This window comes from Urocampus carinirostris, chromosome 1, assembly GCF_059441175.1.
Source record: "Urocampus carinirostris isolate Australia breed hairy pipefish chromosome 1, RoL_Ucar_1.0, whole genome shotgun sequence".
In the NCBI taxonomy this organism is placed as follows: domain Eukaryota; kingdom Metazoa; phylum Chordata; class Actinopteri; order Syngnathiformes; family Syngnathidae; genus Urocampus; species Urocampus carinirostris.
Window position 1 is genome coordinate 39771409 of NC_142349.1, and position 24054 is coordinate 39795462.

The following is a 24054-nucleotide window of genomic DNA, read 5'->3' on the forward strand; positions in this document are numbered from 1 at the left end:
TACATACAAAGGGAAATGTAATGTTAACTCCAACCGGAGAGGGCAGAAACGTGTACCAGTGTGGCTGTTTTTTTTTACAGAAAAAGAGTATCTCCCAGTCTCCCAACCCAAAAGCTCTATATCGTTCAAACTGGGTCAATTGACACGTAGTTTGAGCAAATAATGAATGATCGTGTAATTGTAGCCTCCCAGGTAATCATCTGTCGCATCGTCTTATTTTCTTAAAATAACTATACACATTGCAACTTAACAAAATTGATATACACGGGTCACGTTATTAATGTATGTCGGCAATATAGGTGATGCTTTTCATATTCATAGTCGGGATATAACTACTTGTTACACGCTGTTCTGTTATACCAGGTAAACAACATATAGGATTTTTCCAATCATACGCCGTTTTCTACCCATGTAGGTATGAGCCGGAAAAGAGCTCTAATTTCCGACATATTCAAGGTGAAGAAAAGTCGAACTGCCTGTGACAAGTTTGGTGTCAAGAGTGATGAACAAGGTAAGTGCTCCCATGCACTACACATATGTTGGAAAGCAGACATGTCCAAAGTCCGACCCGGGGGCCAGTAACGGCCCATGATTAATTTTTTACTGGCCCGCAGCCTCAGTCACAAAATGATTGATATGTGGCCCGCCAGTAATGTTGATAAAATAAATTATATTAAAAAAAAAACATCCCATTTCACCAGATAATGGCAGTAGACCTTTGGCCACCTTACCATTGGCTTTGCGTCAAGAGTTATAGCCAACCCCAATCCAGACATTGTGTGCGTAATTAATAGAATAAAAAGGAAAGTTGAATGTGGGTGCTGCCGTTTCCAGGTCTAGTTTCTTTTTATTCACTGAAATCCAAAACAACTATGTTTGCCTAATTTGCCAAGAGAATAATATAATATCCATAGGCACTGCCAGAGAAACATACTGACTACAAAAAGCTAACCAGAAACCAACGCTTTGAAAAGGTGAAGCAACTGGAAGCTGCTGTTTTAACAACACAGCAGCGCTTTTTCACGAGACCCTGCAAGTCAAATGAAAATGCTGCAAAGGCAAACTAGGAGGTCGCGACGCTGATCGCCAAGTACTGCAAACTTTCCGAAATGTATATTTATTATAGACGGTTTAAAAAAATCCAAGGTCAAATAGTTGGCCCTCACACAGTTTCAGTTTACCAAATCTGGCCCGCTTTTTTGAAAAGTTTGGACACCCCTGTTGTAAAATGACTGTGCTAACAGTTATGTATAGTCAGGGGAGGCAGGTGAAGCTATGCTTCACCAGACGTGGAAATATGAAATTTGAAATAATAAATAGTTATATGTATTCTGTGTTAATCTCTGGATTTTCTTTTTCAAAATCATTGAGTTTTCACAATATATGAATATTTTTTATAAAGTTTATAATTAACGTATTGCTGTGCTGAGCAATTTCAGGCGCAGTGTGAGTCACGAAAATTTCTTGTCTCGTGGCAGAGGGGGGGAGTAAGACCAATAATTTTGATTTGGCGCACACCTTAGCTCCCCCAGACAATATGCTGAAAAAATTATTTCTAATATATCAACTGCCTAATTTTAATTGGAAATAAAGCTTAGCAAGTCACGCCATACAGTATTATTTTTCTTGTTGGATGGACTTTTTTTTTATAACGGAGGATTACCTATCACAGGGGTGGCGAACAGGTTTGACACGGAGCCGAAATTTTTAACTGTGAGAGTCCAAGAGCCACACCACGCACTGACCTGCCATGACAGACAAACACACACAATTAATAACATATTATTTCCCATAACACACTCCTCTTCTTACAATACAGTATTGTTCTTGTGTTGATTTCAAGGAAAGTGTCCACCCTCAATACACACACAAAAAAAGCTAAACATGAAACAAGGTAAAGAGCCACAGTATATAGAAAATATGATGAGGCAAAGAGCCGCATTCTTATTGGCCAAGAGCCGCGTGTTTGCCACCCCTGACCTAGGCCTGATTTTCTTTCTATGCTATTTTGTGGGTTGCTTCCTTAAAAATTAGGTTCATTTATTTGTAAATCTGACTGTGCCTCACCATACACGAACGTACCGGCAGGTCACTGTGTCGTAAAATTATGGTCAAAGAGAATGCCATCCACCCCAACAGGTCTGCCTGATGTCCGAACTAGCCTGGAGTACCTCATGACGTTATTCCCCAGAAAGCTTTTCAATGACACCCTACCACAGATTGTGCTCAAGCACCAACTGTACAGCATTCACTCTGACAAGACTCTGGTGGACAAAGAAGTGGTACAATTGAGTTTTTCCACCTTTAATTCAAAATCCAGTAGTCATGGGTGTTCATTATTTTTATTGTAACAACCTCGGTGACACTGTGTAACGGTGCAAATGAAATACTTGCAGAACAAGCTACGCGAGGATGGGGAGCTGCTCATGGTCCAGCTCGGCTTCGACGCAGAGGCTTTTGGCCTGGTTTTCACTTCAGACTACAAGGCCAAAGTGTCGGCTGGGGAGGAGGGGAGAGCGACCCAAGGGACTGTGAACAAGTTCTTGGACAAAGTGTTGTCTCCTTGCATTGGTCTGAGCTTCAACAAAGAGCAGATGATAAGAGAGTTCCTCTTCACGGATGCTGAAATCACGTATGTAAAGGAAAAGTAGTTTTCTCTCTATAGCCTGCGAAACACTTCAATATTGCTCAACAGACCAAATGCCCTCAAGTAGGATTTTATCGTTCTGTGATCATGCCAGTAGAAGAAATACCTCTAAATTTGTGCCACTCAAGTCTCCTGTCACTTGCATGAAAATGCCTTTTTATAATGTAACTTAGCTGTGCATCAATGTGTACTGTGTTCAATGAATGATGTGCAAAGCATATTTTTTTGGGTTGCCTTTTAGGCAGATGGTGAAGGCCGGGGTCTTGACTGTGAGGGATGCTGGCAGCTGGTGGCTTTCCATTCCAAACTCAGGGAGATTTACAAAGTATTTAATTCAAGGTGTGTAAAAGAGAAAAATGGTCTGGAATAATGGCAAAAACAGGTTGGATATCCCTCCTAATATGCCCCTGACATCACTCCCAATTTCCTGAGAAAAAGAAACCAAACTTGAGTGAGTGATGATAAATTAAATGGAGCTCTTAAATAACCTCAGAGAAGGGAACTAGATGTGACATAGTAACAGTTTCTGAATGGAGTATACCTGGGGTCTCCAACGTGGTGCCCCCTAAGAAAAGCCGAGGTGCCAGTGGACCTGTTCTGTAACTATCTCACCAGTGTTGGGTCATTGTGATTTTCTTGTAAAAGGATGTTTTATGATTGACTGAGTCTATTCAACCCTACATCCAATAATTAACCTGGTAATAACATAGTAACTTAGTATTAATAAGATACATTATTATACAAATACCTATCAAAAGGGATGCCCTTAACGTTAACAAGTAACAACAGTAGCTCTCATCTTGGAAAGGGTTGGAGACTATTCATCAATGAGGTTGTGAAAGACATGTTCTCACTTGCATGTAAACCATGTCCAGTTATGAAACATCGGAAACTATGAATGCCGATTTGTTAGATAATTTTGCTCTGAAGCACTGAGCACAGATTTTAAAGTGATGTCAGTGCTTTTAATGTAAAAACAGGAAAGAGTCGAAATTATTGTAGAATAATAAATAAAAATAAACCAAAAACTGTGGACTTACATTTGGGGATAATTTAAGGGTGTTTTGGTGAGGGACAATATTTGCAATTTTGAATCTCAGATAAACACAATATTCCTCATAAATATATATATATATATATATTCCTTTTATAACATTTATGGCATTCACAAATTACAGAAATGCTGAAGAGATATTTGAAATTATAATAGATTACTGTAATTTATAATTGGAACTACAGAATCTGTAATGGAAAAAAGATTCTATATAATCTGTGCCCCAAATCTTCTGCCAGGTCGTAAAGCTGTGTTGGGCATGGTGAAGAAGTCCAGGTATAGAGAAGCATTACAGGCCGAACTGGAAGGGCGGCGGACAACCTCGCAAGTGAAATTCCACATCAAATACCACATCTACGATCTCATTGGCGCCGAGCTGGTGGACAGGTAAACAGATTCATGTTTAATGCTGCTGATTCTAATATCTATTGTGATCAAGGACAAAAGTGTACTACAGCGAATATTATATTACATGGATTAGTTCACTCTTTTAGCTCCAAACAGCATCATGTCTGTTTGGTTTTCTGCACACCTGTGCAGTGTCAAAGAGGGACATATGATGTACGTTTCTATTTTGCTGTGGGATTGTTTTTGAAGAGATGCATATCATTGGCCAACATACGTGTTTTGGTCCATTCATATTAAAAAGAACATTTCCTACTCCACTACCTGTCCTGTAAAGGCTTTAGGGGCCAAGTCCTTATGAAACATTTTTTTTTAATAAATCGGCTGATCTAGTTAATTCTGCTGTTTCAAATTTTCTGCTTCTCTTCAGGATACCAACAACATCGGGGACTTTATTACGATTCGTCGAATCCTGAATCAGCATCAAAGAAAAATGTGCAATGTCTTCTTAACATGACCATATAGAATCCTGTGGGTTTATGAAATACAGTATATATGATACCTTGTCAGGTTTTGTTTTTGTAATAAAAGTCCTCTGCATTGTTTGTGAATGTTTGGCATACCAGCAAACTGCTCATTCGAATTCAACTTTTGTTAATAATTGGTCGCAAAGTATACACAATGGCAACCTTGCAAGTTTTTCTTCTCCCGTTTCAAATGAAATTTTACGGTAGCAATTTTTGAAATATGTTTAAAGTATAGTTTAAATTATACGATTTGGTAAAACGATGGGTTGAAAATAACATCAAAAAACTATTGGTGATCCAGTCAAACCTAGTTTTTACTATGTGGATTAGAGGTAAGATCGGGCCTAAAATATCCAGCCCGTAGGTGTTGAGGCTGAACTAGTCCGAATCAGACAATTTCACTTGATTTGAGCCTGAAGTGAGCCAGATATTTTCATATTTTATTCGTGAGGGGGGCTTCTCTCTCGCTCTTAGTTTCTTTTTAGAGGAGCTGCACCATTTATTATATCCCCCTTTTGTGAAAGCACCCTGCATCAGTGCGTTCGCCTAAGCGCACAGACAAAGTACGTAGACGCTGGCTGTGTTGTGTGAAAGGAGGATGGAATTTATCGTGCTGATCTTCCACAAAGAAAAATAAACCAAGAACAAACAATGAAAGATGTCTATTAAAAAAAGTCAGCAAGAGAGAAACCCGCCCCATACTAATGATTACATGTTAGGGCCGACCTAGATTACAGGTTGAGTTTGGGCTTAAAGTCTTACCTATAATGTGGACTGAGTATCAATGAGAAAATGGATTCTCTTTTATTACAATTTATTGGCGTTTGGAAAAAGGTGACAATAGATTTGTGTTCATGACTGAGTCACAATGACATTGTCCTGGGATTAATGCACAACAAATGAAAGAAAAAAAAACAATAAGCCATGTGTTCTTTAGCCCCTACTAGTTTAAATACATTTTTGTAAAGAGGCAAAGCAAAAATAGGAGCCATAATAGTTTATACTGTATAAGTCGCACATACATGCCATCAGCGGAAATTACACAAAGACAAGCAGGGGAGGATAAGGGAGTGTTAGCTGTAAAGGATGACAACAAAACATTCATAGTGTTAGTCCAGCAATACAGTGAGTCGTGTGTAAGGTACAAGAAAACAAATCACATGATTATAACAGAGGCGTACACATTCTAGAACCAACAGCCACTGTTTTACTAACAGGCACAGATGTTCATCTATGTGACTTCTTTGCCAGTAGTAATGCGATTGGAAAATAAAAATGGGTACTGATAAATGCCCAACGAGCATCAAATGAGCTCTTGTTCCCCGCCACCAACAGTTTCACAAATTGACATTGGGACATGTCTGGGGAGGAGGGAAGATAATAGGGTGAAAATACATAGAGGAGTGTTTGAGGGTTAATAGCACATTCGGTGTAAAAAAGAAAAGAAAAGAAAAAAGGTTGCTGGTGAGGTCTTTGTGAGTTTGATTGTTGGAGCAAACAAACCATAATTAGGAGGCTTGATTTGGCAATAACACCCCACTAGGAAGAAAGCAGACTGTAAACAAAATGCAAGTGGTGATGGGGGCAGACACATCTAAAATAAGGCCTCATGATGTTGAGCAGTTCCAGAATTGCCTTTACAGTATACAAAGTTACAATCCCCCTCAATCTAGATACAATGTTGGACAATGGGAAAATATTTGCTAAAACCTCTGCATCTACGTTTATGGGAAGCAAAATGGAGGTTGTTATCTGGTTGGTAGGGTATTATACAGGTGTTGTGACTCTTAGAGGAGGCTGCACTTCTTGTGCTTCTTCTTGATGACCGGAGGGCACAACACGGCGCGGATGGCCTCGTCAAACACCGTTTTGAGGCCGCGCTGGGTCAGGGCTGAGCACTCCAGGTACTTGACGGAACCTGAGTGGGGACACCGAGACTTTTAGGCTCATGCCAAATATTAAAAACTTAGCCCTCTAAACTAACATTTTCATTCTACAAATAAGAGGTCATAAAATAGAATGGATGTTTTTGACAATGCTTCAATGTTCTAGCTAAAGAATAAATGCTTTCCATTTGTATAACATCTTAATTCAGGAGTGTGCTTACCAATCTCTTTAGCCATGGCCAGGCCTTGGGGATAAGTAATTGGAGCCAATTTTTTCTCCCTAAGCTTATCAATCGTTTCTTTGTCATCTCTCAGATCCAATTTGGTGCCCACGAGGATGATGGGGGTGTTGGGACAATGGTGCCTTACCTCAGGGTACCACTGCAAGTACACGGGTTACAGTTTAGGGTTCAGCATATCAAATTACATAACTACAAAAAAATTAGACCGTGTATTTGAATAATCGCCAAACCATAAGTAGAAGCAACGCTGAAGAAGCATGAGGCCGTCAGAACAAGTATGTGGTTTCGGGCGGCACAATTTACCGAAATCTAGTCGATATACCGATGAGACATAGTGCAATAAAGGCAAGGAAAAGTTTGCAAGCAATGTGTATGCGACTGATAGGCTGGTGTATGTTGCCAGTCAAACAGCAGGCGTTTTGCACAATTGGTCACAAAAACAATAGCTTTGGTGGCTCGGTACATAGAAAATAAATTAAGTAAATTGGACTCTCAGATAAGTCAGAAGAGTGCAAGAAATGGTGATCACCAGCAGGCGCTCCTTGGATTGTTATCGCATCCGGGAACCAACTGAGGCAGCATTGGGAGAGAAAGGTCTGGCCTAGTGCTAGACTAACAACTCTTAAGACACCCCTGCGGAGGGTGTACTTCCTTTGTTAAGACTTTATGAGTTGATACAATACTGTATTTTTCTTTTATTGTATTTATTCACTTTGGGCCCAAGGCTTGCAGTGATGCTAAAAGGGAGAAGCAAAACCATAAAGTCAAGAATTCAAAAGTTTCACGGCCTGAACCAAACAACAATTGGGATAATTATGAAAAATAAGCAGGAAATTAAAGCAAAAAAATCCTCTGAGGGCATGACAATATACTTGCAATTTGAAGTTTTAATTTGAATCTGCCGTCCTCTTCCTCCCCTTTGCATTCACCCACTACTCCACTAGACAGCTCAAGTCATGTCACATTAAAGGTAAATTAAATGTCATTTTCCATGAACATTTTTCATGAGTCATTTAATTATATGCACATACAGTATATCACATATACTTAGTACTTACTATACACACTTTTGTCTATTGTTATTGACGTATTTATCTGAAGTAGCAGCACTTCAATGCCAGATACACATGAAACGGGTGAGCCGAAGCTACTTGTTGGAAACCATATTTGTGACTCTTGTATTTGAATCATTGCACCGACTTGGCTAGAGTCGGGGGTTAGTAGGTAGCTTGACAGCCAAGCTCTAAATTGCTTACATACTCTGAAAGGAAAAGCCCTCAAATGTTGTTATACTCTTGTATAATGATAATGAAGACCATTTACTCAACTGCATTTTTCTACAGTCATTAATGCATTAAGGATGTAATCGAGTTAGGTTTTTACATCACTATGATTAAATTCTCACGAAAAAGAACTAGCACAGAAATTGACTTTTTGCATTAAAAAAAACAATACAGGTATGAAATATCACACGTTTTTTTCCAAAATCGCGCAGCCCAAATATGAATTTCGGTACATCCCTATTCATAATCAAAGACCATTTGTACACACTTGACAGGTGTGTGACAAACCACATACCTATATTGTATATTTTAATATACAAGGGATTTTGGTATTATGTGAGATGCTGAGCATTTTATACCAAGGGCATGGTTCGTACACCTTTTTCATGGCCAAATTCAAGCACTTTTAAAGGAATTGCAAAGCCAATTTTCCAATTTCCCTAGTACCGTTAAAAAAATCTGGTGTGAATCATGTATTTTGTATAGCCACAAATATATCTGTGATTAAAATATGCAATTTATAATATTTCGAGTGCATTCATCAAGACATATGATTCTAAGATCTAGAGTAAATTGAAAATATATTTGTTTTTAAGACAAATCTCTCGCCATATAGGTGTTGGGCAAATATAACATTAACAGGTGTCAGCTGGGCGACCCATCTAAGACTTGAAATGTAACAACTTTTCAATGCCTTAATTTGCAGTTATCAACAAGACTTTTACAAGTTTTTAAGACCTTGGGGGAACAATGTTGAAAACACTACACTTAAATTAAAGAATTCTCATTCATCTCGAGCACCTGTACGAACCCAACAAGTGAAACTGTTCAGTTAGCTCATCCTAAAGTGCAGTTAAGTGTTACAAATCATAAACAAGCACGTATTTTGGGGTGGAAAAGTGGCACCCCACTGACTCACCTTGGCACGGACATTTTCAAAGGAGGCTGGACTCACGAGTGAAAAGCAGATGAGGAAAACATCCTAGCATGTGGGGGAGAAACAATATGTGAGAGTGCGAAGGACAAAAGGGAAGATGCGACCGTGCCCTTTCAGTTGCTACCGTCTGAGGGTAGGAAAGCGGACGCAGCCGGTCATAATCCTCCTGTCCCGCCGTATCCCAAAGGCCCAGGTTCACTGGCTTGCCGTCCACCATCACGTTGGCAGAGTAGTTGTCAAAGCTGATGACAGCACATAAACACTTAGAAGCCGTTTTGAAATGCTTTAAAATGTTAACAATCATCTGGCAGATCCAGTCTCTCACACCCAGTAATAATTGGGCCACTGGAGCCACCAACCCAAATACATTTTTTTCCACTTAAAGCACAGCTAATTAGGGATGTCACATTACAAGTTTTCTCGGGTGTCCTCAAAACGATACAGATATTGCCCGATTACAGGTCCATACATTATTGATCGGAAAATATAGGAATTATCCATGCTGATATTTGTGGCGTGTATATAATGGCGACACCAGTTCCCATTTCTTCTATTCCAAGGGTCGGGAACCTTTTTGTCCCCAAGGGCCGTAAAAGCAAAACCTTTAGACAAAACCGCGAAACCCACTCGCCAGACAAAAGCTTTTTCTTCCGCACATTTTATTTCACTGTGTGACATATGATGATTTAATAAAATCTATACAATAATAATAATCCCAGAACTTGTGCCCCATGTCTTAAAATGTGTCTCCATATCGCAGTTACTAAAGAGTGTCAAGGCTCATTTTGACGGTAATTTGACTGTAAGTTGCGAGCAAAGTTCTTTTGTAAAAATGTCACAAAATTCTGCAAACCAGGATCCCGACGTCTTTACCTTCGGGACAGAGGGCACAGGGCAAGAGACAGGAGGGAGTGCTTGGCCTCTTTGCATAGCTCCACCCATCCCTACTGCTCACACCATCAAATTGCTCTGGGTGCTCTGCTGGTGTCTTGGCGTATTTACAGTATGTTATGTAGATTTTCACCATACGGTGTCTCAACAGTTAATACGGATTATTTAATGAGCTTCCATATAAAGGATTCCTTAGCGGCGTACATCCAAAACAATGGTTTTTTTTGGTGTGCCACCTTAACATTAAACTAGTTAAAAATGTGCTTTATATATATATATATATATATATATATATATATATATATATATACTAGACAGTACCATCAACTTCACGCGTCTTACAACAGGATTTGTCCATGCCAAATTTGTAACGACATGGAGAAAATTTTCATGGAATCAATTTTGCCTCCGAGCCATACCTACTCATGAAAAAGGTTCCCCACCCCAGGTCTATTCGATCCTGGTTCCTAACAATAAGCGATTTTGAGAAAATAAAATGGCCGTATGGTTTAAATAAGGGAGCGAACCACGTTTTAAAATTGATATATACTCTTCATTTTGTATGGGAATTTTCTTAACCGCAAAGTAAATGATCAAAATAATTTGAAAACCTTGAATTAATTAAGTCTGTTGGAAAATCAGTAACAAAAAGTTGTAAAAAATTCAAATATGTTAATGTTAGTTTTTAAAACTAAGTGCAATATGGCTTGATTGGGAATTTAAAAATAATGATAAACTACTACAATGTATGTACAGTATTAAATTTACTCACCTTTGTTAATTGGATTTGGGTAAATTTTTAATTGGAAAAATATAAATATTTTGAATTGAATAATTTCATTTCAGACAATCACTTCATTAAGAATATTTGTTTAAATTAACTTTTTAGTTTCTAGTTTATTTCTAGTTTTTAATTTTTTAGACCCGATAATTAGTCACTTGGAGCCACGCAATGATATTTAAAGATAGCTATTGCTAAAACTTGCTATGGTCAAAGTGGAAGTCAATGGAAAGGATTTCCTAATATAATGTTGTATGCGCCACTTCAAGTCTAAACGTGACATTTTTTTTATGGCAAGTTGAAGTCACAGAATGATAACATTAATTGTGCCAAGGGTCTGACAACCAAGCATGCTTTCTGAAGCACACCCAGGATTGGTTATTAGATGAAGGTTCGGCAACATGGATGTCATCATCGCTTGACAGCAAATATTAAATTGACCACTCTCATATACTGTATGAATAGAAAAAGGTCGATTTTGCTCTCCATGAGCGTGCGGGCTTCCGAAGGCTTCCAGTTTTGTTTGGTCTAGGTTAGCTGCGTTAGCAGTCGGCTAGCTGGCCAGCCTGCCATGCTCAATGTTTTTTCTCCCAGCTGGGTTCGCGCTTGTTGCCGTGATAGTGTTTTGTTGTTGGATTGCAGTTATCCTGGATGCTTTCACCATGTTTTCGGTCAGCCAGCCTCCCGCTTTTTCTGCCGATCGGTCCCCGTTCGTTCTCTATGTCAGCTGGCTAGCCTGCCGTGTCCCGGCTGGTAAAGCCCATGTTAGCTGTTGTTTTTGCCAGTTTGCCCCATTTTGGTTGCTTGCTTTTTTGTTACAATCATCACAAAATGTATCAAAACTTGGCTTAAAACACTTAAAACCTTTTCGACAGTTAACTTGTAAACCAATGAAGTGAATGGCTTGCTAGGGTCCTGGTGTGCTCAACATGACGTCAGAGCTCAGGACGTCAAAGACAAGACAGACTGCATCAAACGTGTTATATGTCGAAGTGTCCTTGGGCAAGACACTGAATCCCTAGTGCCCCCTATAGCAGGTAGTTGCCTTGCATGGCTGATAGTGCTATTGGTTAGTTAGTGTGTAATAAGGAAAAGTATGAAGCACTTTGTAAAGCACTTTGGGAGGTCTTAATTGACTTGAAAAGCGCTATAGAAATGCAGACCATTCATTCACACACACACACACACAAACTATATATATATATATATATATATATATATATACATACAGACACATATATTGTGCAAAAAATGTGTACTATTTTCTCACATTTGTATGTTTTAGAATTTGGGAATTTAAATACACCATACTTTATTTTTTACAACACTACAAGACAACATGTATTCAAGAAGGGCCGCAAGATTATGATTTACAATAAACTGAACCACATTAAGGTCTTTGTGAAGTCTTTAACTTTAGAAAGTACTACTATAGGAAACGTGACATATTATTATTGTTGTTATTCTTATTGCTTTTTAAAAATTTGAACAGCCTTGGCTACTTTTGCATTTTTTTTCCTGAAATGTTGTGAGTTAACTCTTAAGTCAACAAGCTTTATAATTTCTACACTGTAACAAATCAGATAAAAACTGTAGAACAACCCAAATTACAAGCAGCTATGGAAAAAGATAACACGTCAGGCAAGCGGGAGAGATTTCCATCACTACAGGCTACCTTATCTCCACCCACGAATGCAGTAATGCGAGGATTGAGACGCCAAGGAGGCGGAAGACGACATCTACGCTACTCACACAGTCGGGATGTACTCTCCGGGAAAGGCATTGGTGGTGTAGCTGATGAGCAGGCAGGTTTTACCCACAGCTCTGCAGGGAAGACAAAAAAAGAAAATCTCATCAGTCACGGTCCTGGACAATGTCTGTATTCTGAGTATGCATTGTTGACAAATACTGTATATGACAGCCTATTCCAGTTGAAAAATCTCATTATTGACACCAACTTGTGAGATTATCTTTAGCTAGAAACAGCCGTGATAACGAAAAGGAAACACACAATGCTATTGTTAGAACAGGATATGAAATTCACCACAATGGGAAAGTAACTTAACCGCCTGCTTGCTAAATTTTCACTCAATTCAACATCATTGAGTACTAAAATAAACACTCAAAATGATGCACCTTCCTAAGGGTTTTGGTCTCCAAAAACCTGCTTGTCACACTGAAAAGTGGATTTAAGTTTTGTTTTATTGTGCTTAACCTTGATTTTTGACCCGCTTGACAATTAAAAACACTTTAAAAATAAACTCTCTTCATGATATTTTTTACGAATGTTTTCTCCTTTTATTTGATTGTTTACCATTAGGTATGCACATTTATGTTATATTTCTAGCTGGACACATCACGTTGCGAACTTGTAACTTGTTCAGTCCACATGCTGGATATCAGCTCTTTTACACATTTATTGCCCTCTAGCGGACAGTCAGAGCATTTGGTTTGCCTTAAAAAAAAAACTCATAACTTTTGATAGACTTGCTTCCTTTTTGACATACAGATATTTCGGGTGGGCCGTATTAAATCATCCATCAGGGCAGATCCAGCCCATGGGCCGTATGTTTGACATTATTGGTTATGACCAAAGATGTCCTACTCAATTTGGCTCTGGGGCCAGACCCAGACATTCTGTTTTCAGCCGGATCTGATCATTCAAAAAATGTGAACATAAATTTTTCCGAATTATGCTTTAGCCTACATTAGTAGGCTACCCTACATATTATAATAATGGATGACAGGTATATTTTCTAAACATGACACAGGTATTTACAAACAGTAAATAAATGACTTTCGGGTTTTGCATTAAATGTTTCAAATGTGTGTTTTAACAGGTGGGTGAATGAACCAACTCACTACGCTATACAAACTCAAGTGGGAGTTATGGAAAAAAAATTCTGTCCTAATTGTTATCCTGGTTTGAAATGTATAAAAAAGAAAAACAAAATTACAAGTTTTAGCAGTGCATGGGCATTGAGATTAGACTACTACAATATCTGTGTATTATTTGCCCTCATGTAGGTTTTAGATCAGGGGATGGTGTCATAATAGTCCGTGGTTTGCAATAATATGTGGTCAGTGCAGCCCTTCTAGACTCTTTGTAAAGAAGGGCTATACAAAAAACATGACTTGACTACTTCAGATCAAACTAACTAGGCTAGCCTACTAAAGCTGAGAGCATCCCTTTACTCCCTCTTCTAGCAGCCATGGGCATTTGGTTTGTATTTACTTAAAAAATCATAACTTTTGAAGGAAATTAAAAAGACACTCCCGTCTTTTATTGACATAGCCTACCCAGAAATTGATGGCAGGCTGGATTTAATCATCCGCAGGCCGTATCTGTGACACGCATGGTTTGGACGTCTAACTGCCAAGTTAAGCATCGGTCAAACATCTTTTATAGACAAGTATACCTTTAATTCTTTATTTTTTTTTAATGTTGAGTGGGTCATATTGTTGTTGTTTTTTACAAATCCTTATTCATAATGCCTGATGATTGAATGGGAATTTTCCAAAGTGCATGCGGTCGGTGTGACAAAATCAAGGTAGGAGGGAAGGCAAATCCACGCATGAATCTGTTTCTGTGGCATCCACCACCACACCCAGAACAAGAACTTATGAGCGTGCACACGACATCCCACGCGTCCTGACAGATCGCTCCCGCACGCACGCACCCATTTTCAGTCGATAAAGGAATGCAAACATACGGTGGCCGCCGAGGGTTGTGAATATTGAAAAATAAAAATAAATAAAAAATAAATGTGGACATATCGATTTCGTATTTACTGTTTGCGACTTAAATTATTACTAGTGTGATTATGGTATGGTTGCATAGAGGTCGAAAAAAGTTTTCCAGGCGCGGTAACATTTTATAAATACACTTATCTATTCTGCGATGGCGTTTGGATGTCATTGTTAAACAATTAAAACATATTTTAAAGTGCAGAGCCCCAATGTCCGGCCATCAGCTGACTCACCCGTCTCCAACAACAACACACTTGATGGCCTGCATCGCGCCGCACTCGATGGAAGAATGCTAAGACTTAGCCAGGAGATCTCGCCGATGTTAGCTCGCAAGTCTTCCCTTTGTCCGCTACTTGTTTGTCGCTAAAACGACTCAAATGCTTCAATCCAAATGGCTCGTCCAATTGCTTATACAGATACGATAAAAGACCGTGGAGAAGTTAAGGCAACTTATTGAGCACTTGAAGCAACTTTTCTCCGAGAAATGTCCCTGCTTACATTCCCATGCTGTCGACTGGGAAGCTAACGAAGCATAACAGCGGCCACCACCCCTGAGGAGGAAGCAGGGAGAAAAAAAGAAGAAAAAAAAAGACATCTACCGCCACTAGGTGGCACTTACGTTCGAGTGTTACCACCACCGTTTGTTATTTTAAGAGTGACCGCTATCAATTTCACTAAAATTTAAATAAATCCCTCCCTCTCTCTATATGTATATGTGCATGCATATATGTATAAATATGACATCCGAATCATTTCATGTAAAAAAAAATAGAGATGCAATAATTTAAGGAATGACATGTTGGGGGGGGGAAGACTTTATGTGTAACACATGACGTCGCACAACCATTTTACTTTGACTTTTAATCCCGGAACGTTGTCTTATTGGTTGTGGGGTTTTTTTTGTGTGTAGATATATATATATATATATATATATATATATATATATATATATATATATATATATATATATATATATATATATATATATATTGTCACACTGGGAATATGTATCATATTTAAGGAAATTTTAATTTTTAAAAGTGGTGTTTACATTTTTTAAAAGAGTTTTTGTGCATAACATTTTTGGTATACGGTAGTATTTTATTTCTCCTAGGGGTTGCGTTCCAAAAACGTCACGCAATAATCAAAACCCACAATGTACAAACCTTTATTTATTTAGATTTAATTATTTCTTCATTATTCTTGGTCAAAGCTAATTTACACCCTCAGGTATTTGTTCAAAAAATAATATTGCTGTTTAACTGTATGGATTAACGTAACGATCCACTTTACTGTAGTGGCATACTTGGCCACTATCGTGTGGAAATTATGGAACACTGCATTTACCTTCCAGTTATGTCCTACATAAAAACCTGATATTTTTAAACTATCAACATTTTTTTGAAAACGCGCCAGAGAGTCACTAGGGGACGCCAAATCCCGCATGTGGCTCCGCGGCAAGTTTATTAGGTTTAGAAATCCAATTTTGTTGACGATAGACAGCACATCTTCTCTTTAGCCTATCAAAATACAGAACACAATGCACGATTGAAATCCCCAAAGTAGAAAAATTGCGATAAAGTAACCCACGATACAGCAAGGGATTACTGTCAATAACATTTGTTGTATTACCGTTTTATTTTTCTTGTTTTATATTACAATTTCAAACGTATCATGAGCTCTACATGAAGTGGGAGGAAAAGTAAAGATGACAGGAGTGATCCAGAGCTGAATATTTTGTCAAAATTTTGTAGAATTAGCATACCTGTCAACCTCCACTGCTCCATGCCCTTACAAACTATCATATTTTCCCTTACAAAATACAAAACAATCTTACACCATATTTTTTTCCAATCACGTTTATTTATGTAGTTTAACATGTTACATTGTACATGTGTTTCGTTATATCATGTATGTTGGTAATTAACATTTTGTTGTGAGATCCTGAGTTGCTCGACATGAATGAGGTTTAGTATGAAAAAAAGTTCAAAAATTAAGTAGCTTGGACGTTCACTGTAGAAGGAAAAAATACATGCAAATATAATTAAGTAGAATAATACATTCTCTGATTCAAATTATGAATTCATTTTCTGCATTATATAATTGTTGGTAATATATTTATATTGATTAAAGGGATAACCACAAACCCGTCTTTTTTCATTTTCTCATTTTATACTTCCTTTTTTTCTTAACTCCTTTATACAACATAATAATTCGTAATATAATGCATCAAAGCAAGTGAGCCGTTTGAGAACCGGCTCTCTTTAATGAGTTGAGCTGAAAAAGCCGGTTCACTAAAAAGAGACGGACTTCCTTTCACTACATCAAACCACTCGCTTCGTTTGCAACGAAAAAAACGATACCGAGATTGAGGCTTCTGCGGCGAACTTGTTTGACTTGATTGATTTGCCGTTTCGAGATAGTCGGTGTATACCGAATGGTACCCATAATTGACAAATTTGCGTTTTTCCGTACAGATTTTCTCGTACGTCGTACACGTCTTAAAATGCATCATAAACGTACTTGACGGGTATGAATTAGACGTTGAGAATAACATCTTTTCAGTGCAATAACAGTCCTCTTTTGCCTGCCAGTTAAAATTCAGGGTTAACCCGAAGATATTGTGTACCGCTATTCACAGTCCCCATCAAATGAAAACAACACAACCACAAGCAGAAGTGGGAAAGGCATCTATGAGGGTGGTTCGCCGCTGTCAACTCAAGTGAAATAAAGTCGGTATCAACATTTTCACCTCGGTGTCATTTGGCGTCACCGGACATGAGCCTCCGCCGTCTTTCTCCGTCGTAAAGCGTCCGAGTGAGCCCCGAGGGCGGACTCGTTCGGTGGCCTCTATGACGGGGCTGTCTCACTTGGTGCTCCGCTTCTCGGGCACCGCAGGGCGCACCTACGGGGTCTTTTCCAAAGGCCTGACCAGGACTTTGTTGATATTCTTCGATCTGGCTTGGCGACTGCGAATCCGATTCCCTTACATCTATCTTGTGGCGTCGATGATGTTTAATGTCAGATTACAGGTATGCCGGGCTGGGAGGGTTACTCTAGAAAATGTAATCCGATACTGTAATCAATTACCTATTGGTAAATGGAATCAGTAACGTAATCCCAATACTATCGTATTCCAGCCATGTTGATCACCTTCGATCAGTTTGGAATCACTGCAATACAAACTATTCTGATAAAAGTAAAAAAAAACTAAATGTAAACACAATTTCTACCTTTTGTTTAAGATAAATGACCATTCATCCATCCATTATCTGCACCGCTTATCCTCAGTAGGGTCGCAGGGGTGCTGGAGCCCATCCCAGCTGTCTTCGGGCAGGGGACACCCTGAACTGGTTGCCAGCCAGTCGCAGGGCACACAGGGACAGACAATTCACTTGCTTATTCACACTAGGGACAAATTGGAGCTGCCAATGAATCTAAAATGCACATTTTTGCAACGTGGGAGGAAAAAGGAGTGTCCGGAGGAAACCCACACAAGCACAGGGAGAACATGCAAACTCCGCACAAGAGGATTTGATCCCATGACCTCACAACTGTGCCACAGACGCGCAAACCACTCAGCCGCTGTGCCCGATAAATGATCAATGTAGCCTTAAAAAGAAATAGAGGGGATCAAGATCAGGAAGTAGCTATTAGTCCAACAAAAAAGTGCTCACATTTTAACCACGTAGTCACCAAGCTGCACTTGCCCAAGTCACACCACAGGTCTGTGTGTGTGTGTGTGTGTGTGTGTGCGCTGCGTGTGTGTGGATTGAATGAGACTGCAGAGAGAGAGAGCGGCGTGACCAGACACGGCTAATGTAAACAAATGTAATGCGAACGAGGAAAGTAATAAAAAAAAAGAGTTAAAACTAATGCACACTGGATTTCAATATTGTCTCTGGTAGTGTGCAACATAAAATGTATACATTTTAAAAATTGTAATCCTGCAAAATAATCTTTATTTTTGCAAACTATACCTTTAATTTGATTACGTCTTTTTTTGGTCTTGTACCTTGATGACGTAATTCCGGTACGGGTATTCTGTTACCTCCCCAACCTGCAGGTAGGTACAGAAGGCGAGTCGCTAGACCACAGAAAATCAGGCACTCTCAAAGTTAATTCAGGCCATATATTACTGACTGGTTGATCAAAACCAAATTTAGATTACATTCATGGAATGGGAAAAAAAACATAACCATGTCAAGAACCAGAACAGGATCAGGACCCAAACGCATGACGTTTCTCACACAAGCCTGTATCGGACAGATGGGGTCGATACCGGACAGGACAGACAGGATTGATAATGAAACAGGATATCGAAAATAAACTGGACAAACTAGACGGGAAGGAGAATGGGAGAGAATAATAAACAGGACAAAAATAGACTGGAACATAACTGGAAACCGATATTAAACAGGACAAAAATACATGAGAACAATACCGGACAGGGAATACCAACAGGAAACAGGACTGAGTCAAGACCCACGTCTTGTGGGGCAGAGGTTCGTTGACGGACTGACAAAGGCGGAATGAGAGCACTGTGCTTATATAGAGGGAAAGCCAATCTGTCAATGAGCCGCACCTGGCGCCACACGGGTGGGGCCAATTGGGCGCCATGGCAACCGTGACAAACCACTGATTTTTCAGTGATTTTAGTTTCCATTTATCTACTAATGAATTGCATTCCGGTCAACCTCAGCCAATTTCTCCCTTTATAAAAGATAACAATTCCTCTTATTAAGCGCTACACATTACAAACTCAATGTGACACCTATTTACTCACAGCAAGACAGACTTTGTAGAATAAGAGCATAGATACCACTGAAATACAATAAAAAATGCTACTGCAGAAATACAACAAGAATCCTACAAAAATACTACTGCAGTAATAGTACAGAACCATTACAAAAATACTACTATAGTAATACTACAAATATATGAGAGCAGAAATTCTACAGAAATGTTTAAAAAATCCTACAATGGAAATAGTACAATACAACACAACAATTCCACTACAAATATAATACTGCAGAATTACTACAAGAATATGTCAAGTCTAAATTATTAATGATTGCAATTCTCCTTATTAAGCGATAATAAACCTAAAAAAACACAACGTGGCACTTATTTACTCACAGCAAGACAGGTTATGTAGAATAAAAAGAAAGATAATCATGTAAACAAGTTGATTTTTTACTAAATAAACCACACAAACAATTATTTCAGCATCTTTTTCAGTTCTTTCCCCACTTACAATTAATTCAGTGTTTCCTATGATATGTAGCAGTGCAGGATTTCACGTACTACAACTGTTCTATAAATTGTTTTACTCTGTTACGGAAACTGTCACAATTTAGTTTAATTAGCAAATATGTCAGAGTATCCCCATTGTTTTCCTACACTCCATGACATTGTTGTCTGCTACCAGTGACCAAGATAATTCAGATTAGAGCTCATATGGGCAAAGCGAGGTTGGTTTAACCAAAAAATAAGTTAAAAAAACAAATCATTTCTTGCGTACAAAAATGGTTACATGGCATACACAATTCAACATGATTAAAAAAACGTGTAAAATACAGGGCAAACGTATCAATTGCCAGGTATGGAGTTGCCCCTATTGGATTCCTAATCTATGTTGCAGGAGGGCACAGTCAAAACAGTGTCCCATTAGTTGCAGTTGCCCTTAAAGGGACAGTGTAATATTTAGTACCTCGCAGTCGTAAAAAAACCCCCAAAAGAATTATTTTAAAAAACAGTATTGATTTCAATAATGAGCAGAACTGTCATAGAAACATGGATTTTTAAAAATGTAAATAGCAGGTCAAGAAATATGCATTTATTTTACATACCATGAGCTTCACCTAAAGGGAGCAGACACAAATGTTCCCCGTCTTGCTGCTACTGGTACCCAAAAACCTAAAAAAGGCGGGGCTAAAATGAGATGTGGAATGGTGCGTTTGGTCTCTCTGAGTTTCTGTTTATTGTATTCTTCCTTGTTCTTTTTCGCACTCATTTTCAGTTGCAGTACAACATTATGCGAAATCTAGTGGTCAAATAATACACAATGTGACTTTAGCAAGTTAACATTAATGTGTGCTTTATGATGGTAATGGTTTGAACACATCCATATTCATGTATGTTATATTCAGTCGGAGGAAAACTAGTAATTAGAGCAGGGGTGTCAAACAGGCGGCCCGTAGGCCGGATCAGGCCCACTAAGGGATTGAATCCGGCCCGCGAGACAACGCTGAGGGAAGCGGAAGAGAAAAACGAGCTGCAGGTTGAAATATGTCCACTTGATGTTGCTAAAGCCAGGTGCCTCTCAAAAAGATTCTGTACTTGTATTTCTTTCTTTCTCTCTCTCTCTTTCCCCCTTTTTTTTCTCTCACTATTTCTCTTGTATCTGTTTTGTTTCTCGCATTATCTCTCTCTCTTTCTCCCTTTTTCTCTTTCTTTGTCCAACCCTCTCTCTTTTTCTCTCCCTCTCTTTCTCGTATTTCCTTCTCTCTCTTTTTCTTTCCCTCCAATCTACTAGTCTGGCCCCGGCGAGAATGTTTGTTTTATTGTGTGGCCCCCTAGTTAACATAAGTTTGACACCCCTGAATTAGACAGAAATCAAGAAGTTTTTCCAACTCCGTGTTTCCCTGTTTTTTTTTTTTTAGTAGAAGCACACTTTCCTCATCATACAATCTTGAGGGACACTGTATTAAATATTAAGATTAATTCCTGGCACCCGCTTCATGCTTTTTAATGATATGGTTCATAAACTGACAACGTTCTTGTGGTCACCGTGGCTCAGGAAGTACCGTAATACAGGTTAGTCATTTTGGTTTATAATTTTGCTGTAATATGGGATTTTACTCTATTTTAAAACCATTTTAAAAGTTTTATAGTATTTTCTTTTTTGTCTTTTGTTTTCTAGAAAAAACACAAAACACTTTTTCCATTTTTTTAGTAAAATAAGCAAATAGTTACAACGTGCAAAATAATGTGCAACATTCTGTCTTAATTTGATTGAGTTTATTCATTCTATTGTGTTGCAATCTTAAACACAATTATTTATTTGATATATTCATCCGTGCCACCTTTAGAGCAGAAAATTAGTATATAAGAAGATATTTCGGTTTGTAAACTGCAGCCTCATAGTGTGGCCAATTTCTCATTATAAATTTACATTACATCAGTGTTTAAGGGACAGCTGGAACACATTAGAGTAATGCTTTTATAAAATGGGGAATGATTGTTCCAAGTTCAAAATGTTCAAGTCAAGGCACGGTTGCATGTCTGCTTAAAATTACAAATGTTTATATTCCTTGCTGTTGCATGTGCATTATCAGGTCCACATTGAGATCCACTGATGCTGCTATCTAAGACTCGGCTCGGGCTGAACGCAGAGTTTCCAGATGAGGACAAGGACGGGTCACCAACCAGGTGACAAAGGCAAGTGGCAACCATTTGCCACGCCCATCCATGGCGATTCCAGTGCCTTTTGGGGACGGACTTTGAAGATTCGCATGTGCGGATCGACGGTTCTGCTTCATTCTTTTGGAGCAGCTCCGTATTTTGTGTTTTCCTGAGGCATGAAACTGCCTTTTACAGAGTGGATAAGGATCTTCCACCATCAACAACAAGCACCGTCACTTGACATTTAATAAACGTTTGGGATATTGGGCTTTTTATCGAATTCTCAAGGTGAACATAAAATCAATTGTTACAGTTGCCTGTATAATGTTATGCAGTTCAAACATTAAAGCTGCATTTAAAATACATAGACAAACTGGCATGACAAATGATAATAACTTAATCTTTAAAACCAACAAAAACATACATCGAGTGAATCCTGCGTACCACACTGCATGTTAATTTGTATAGGTGAACTTATAACACCTTACAAGAACCTGTTTCTTGCTTTAGTTGGTATCCCATTTTGAAAAGTGGTTTTGATAATATGTCTGGTGGTCAATGTACAAACTATTTATCAACTGACTCAAAAATGCATCTTAGCTCACTTGGATCAGGGGTATAAAGCTGGAATGTAACGGGCCAAAATCTAATTGCCAAAATAAAACATATGAGGATATGACAACTTGCAAACAAATGAGACTAAAATTGAGATTTGCACATTTGTCTGGAAGTAGCTGCTCTAATTTCCACAAATAAGACATCCCCTAATACTGTGGATGCAATTCAGGTTTCAGAGTAACCCACAGTCTGGTTGAGAGACTTAACAAATCAGAGAAAATAGCATACTGTCGTGTAAAACACCCAATAGAAATATTACTGTTATGCTGCATATTGTCAAGTACCTTTTTGTGAAACACATTCATCTAACTAGCATAAAGCATACATGGCAAACCAGGGCTTAAGTTCACAGTTTACCTGAAAAAAAAACCTGACCGCCAAATATCCTCAAACCTTTGTGAACTGAATGTCATCTGATGGGATGTTTCATCTGGATGTATTTGCTGTGACGACGATAAAGAACACATTCTGTACTTGTACACAGCATGTAAGCATGACTTTTTGAAGACACTCGAATTGAGTTTGTAGATTGTTCATTGTCTACCTCACCACATCTCCCCAAAAAGAAACTTTACTGCTTTCTATGAACTGTGACAGACATTCATGCGGCTTTCACTTTCAGTTCTCATTCATCGCTGTCAAGGCAAAAAAAGAAGCTGGTTGCATTTACCAAGACACGCAGGAAATGCTTTTGTGGTCATTCTCTAGTGCACGTTTGTTTGATTGTGTTAGGGAGAAGATGAATGAACTAATAAATTCATCAAATTACCTGGCACAGAGATAATCAACAGTTTTATTTATCCAATGTTGCCTTCAACTAAAAAATTGATTCTAGTTTGAGTTGTTAATTTCTATGACCATTTAAAGTAAGCGTTCTCTGATATTGCTATGATTTTTATTATCATGTCTTTAGTAAAATAGGAATATATTACTTCATGAGAAGGACGATAAAGTAGAGGTGGCTAATTATCTTCATTTTATGTAAATTTGTCTTAGTTCCACAGAAATATTTCCTAAAACAATATTAAATATACGAATATTTCAATTTAGCAAAATTATCTGCCAGTGAAACGATAATTTTGTTTGAAAATATGATTTTACTTGTCTTTTTCCTTACAAAGCTGACTTTTTGCATTGAAAAAAATAAATGAAGTACGACAAAATGGTTTCCAATAGTTATTAGGTACGGGTAGTTTTTCTTGACTTAAATTGCTTGATACAACGTAAAAACAGATCACATTTTATTAACCAATTCAGTAACTGTCCACACGAGGGAAGCAGTTATTCTCTTATAACTCACCTAGTTAACCAAACGTCATACATTTTGGACGTCTTAAATGTGTTAGTTTAGTTATCAAATCAAACAGAATATACAACAACACTAAAACCTAAATAACTAAAACATTGCAGATAAATGAAAAGTAATAAAACCCGCATTTTGGTTAACCTGACATCTTAACCTGTTTTGAGCGTACTTGTCGCAAACGCATATTTGTAAAATAATTATAAATAAACAATAATTTTTGCCGTTCTCTTGGGGCACGGAATGTTCCTATGAAACTTCTGAGGCTCTCTTGATGCCAGCAAGTGGTGTAAAATCATCACATGTTGCCAGGGCAACCACATTTCTCTTAGTGACAGATAGGCCTTCCCTCCCCCTCCTCTATTTGCTGGGGAAAAACGAGG

The 24054-nt window shown here is 38.3% G+C and overlaps 3 protein-coding genes across 3 annotated transcripts; 2 read left to right on the forward strand and 1 right to left on the reverse strand.

Annotated features, from left to right (window-relative positions):
* Window positions 1–49: 49 nt before the first annotated feature.
* On the forward strand, window positions 50–4657 carry LOC148374613 (winged helix repair factor 1-like). Its single transcript, XM_088338736.1, has 7 exons — window positions 50–192; window positions 416–511; window positions 2140–2282; window positions 2397–2632; window positions 2889–2986; window positions 3941–4088; window positions 4477–4657. The coding sequence occupies exons 2-7, from the start codon at window positions 418–420 to the stop codon at window positions 4520–4522; spliced, it is 765 nt and encodes a 254-aa protein (XP_088194862.1). The 5' UTR covers window positions 50–192; window positions 416–417; the 3' UTR covers window positions 4523–4657.
* Window positions 4658–5370: 713 nt separating this feature from the next.
* On the reverse strand, window positions 5371–14931 carry LOC148374614 (ras-related C3 botulinum toxin substrate 1-like). Its single transcript, XM_088338749.1, has 6 exons — window positions 14577–14931; window positions 12346–12417; window positions 9046–9163; window positions 8904–8966; window positions 6681–6840; window positions 5371–6491 (listed from the first exon to the last, which is right to left on the reverse strand). Exons 1-6 carry the CDS (start codon window positions 14609–14611, stop codon window positions 6361–6363), a joined length of 579 nt encoding a protein of 192 aa, XP_088194875.1. The 5' UTR covers window positions 14612–14931; the 3' UTR covers window positions 5371–6360.
* A 1980-nt stretch (window positions 14932–16911) lies between these two features.
* On the forward strand, window positions 16912–23152 carry smim10l3 (small integral membrane protein 10 like 3). The gene is made up of 2 exons (XM_088338761.1): window positions 16912–17375; window positions 21684–23152. Exons 1-2 carry the CDS (start codon window positions 17196–17198, stop codon window positions 21702–21704), a joined length of 201 nt encoding a protein of 66 aa, XP_088194887.1. The 5' UTR covers window positions 16912–17195; the 3' UTR covers window positions 21705–23152.
* The last annotated feature ends 902 nt before the right edge of the window (window positions 23153–24054 follow it).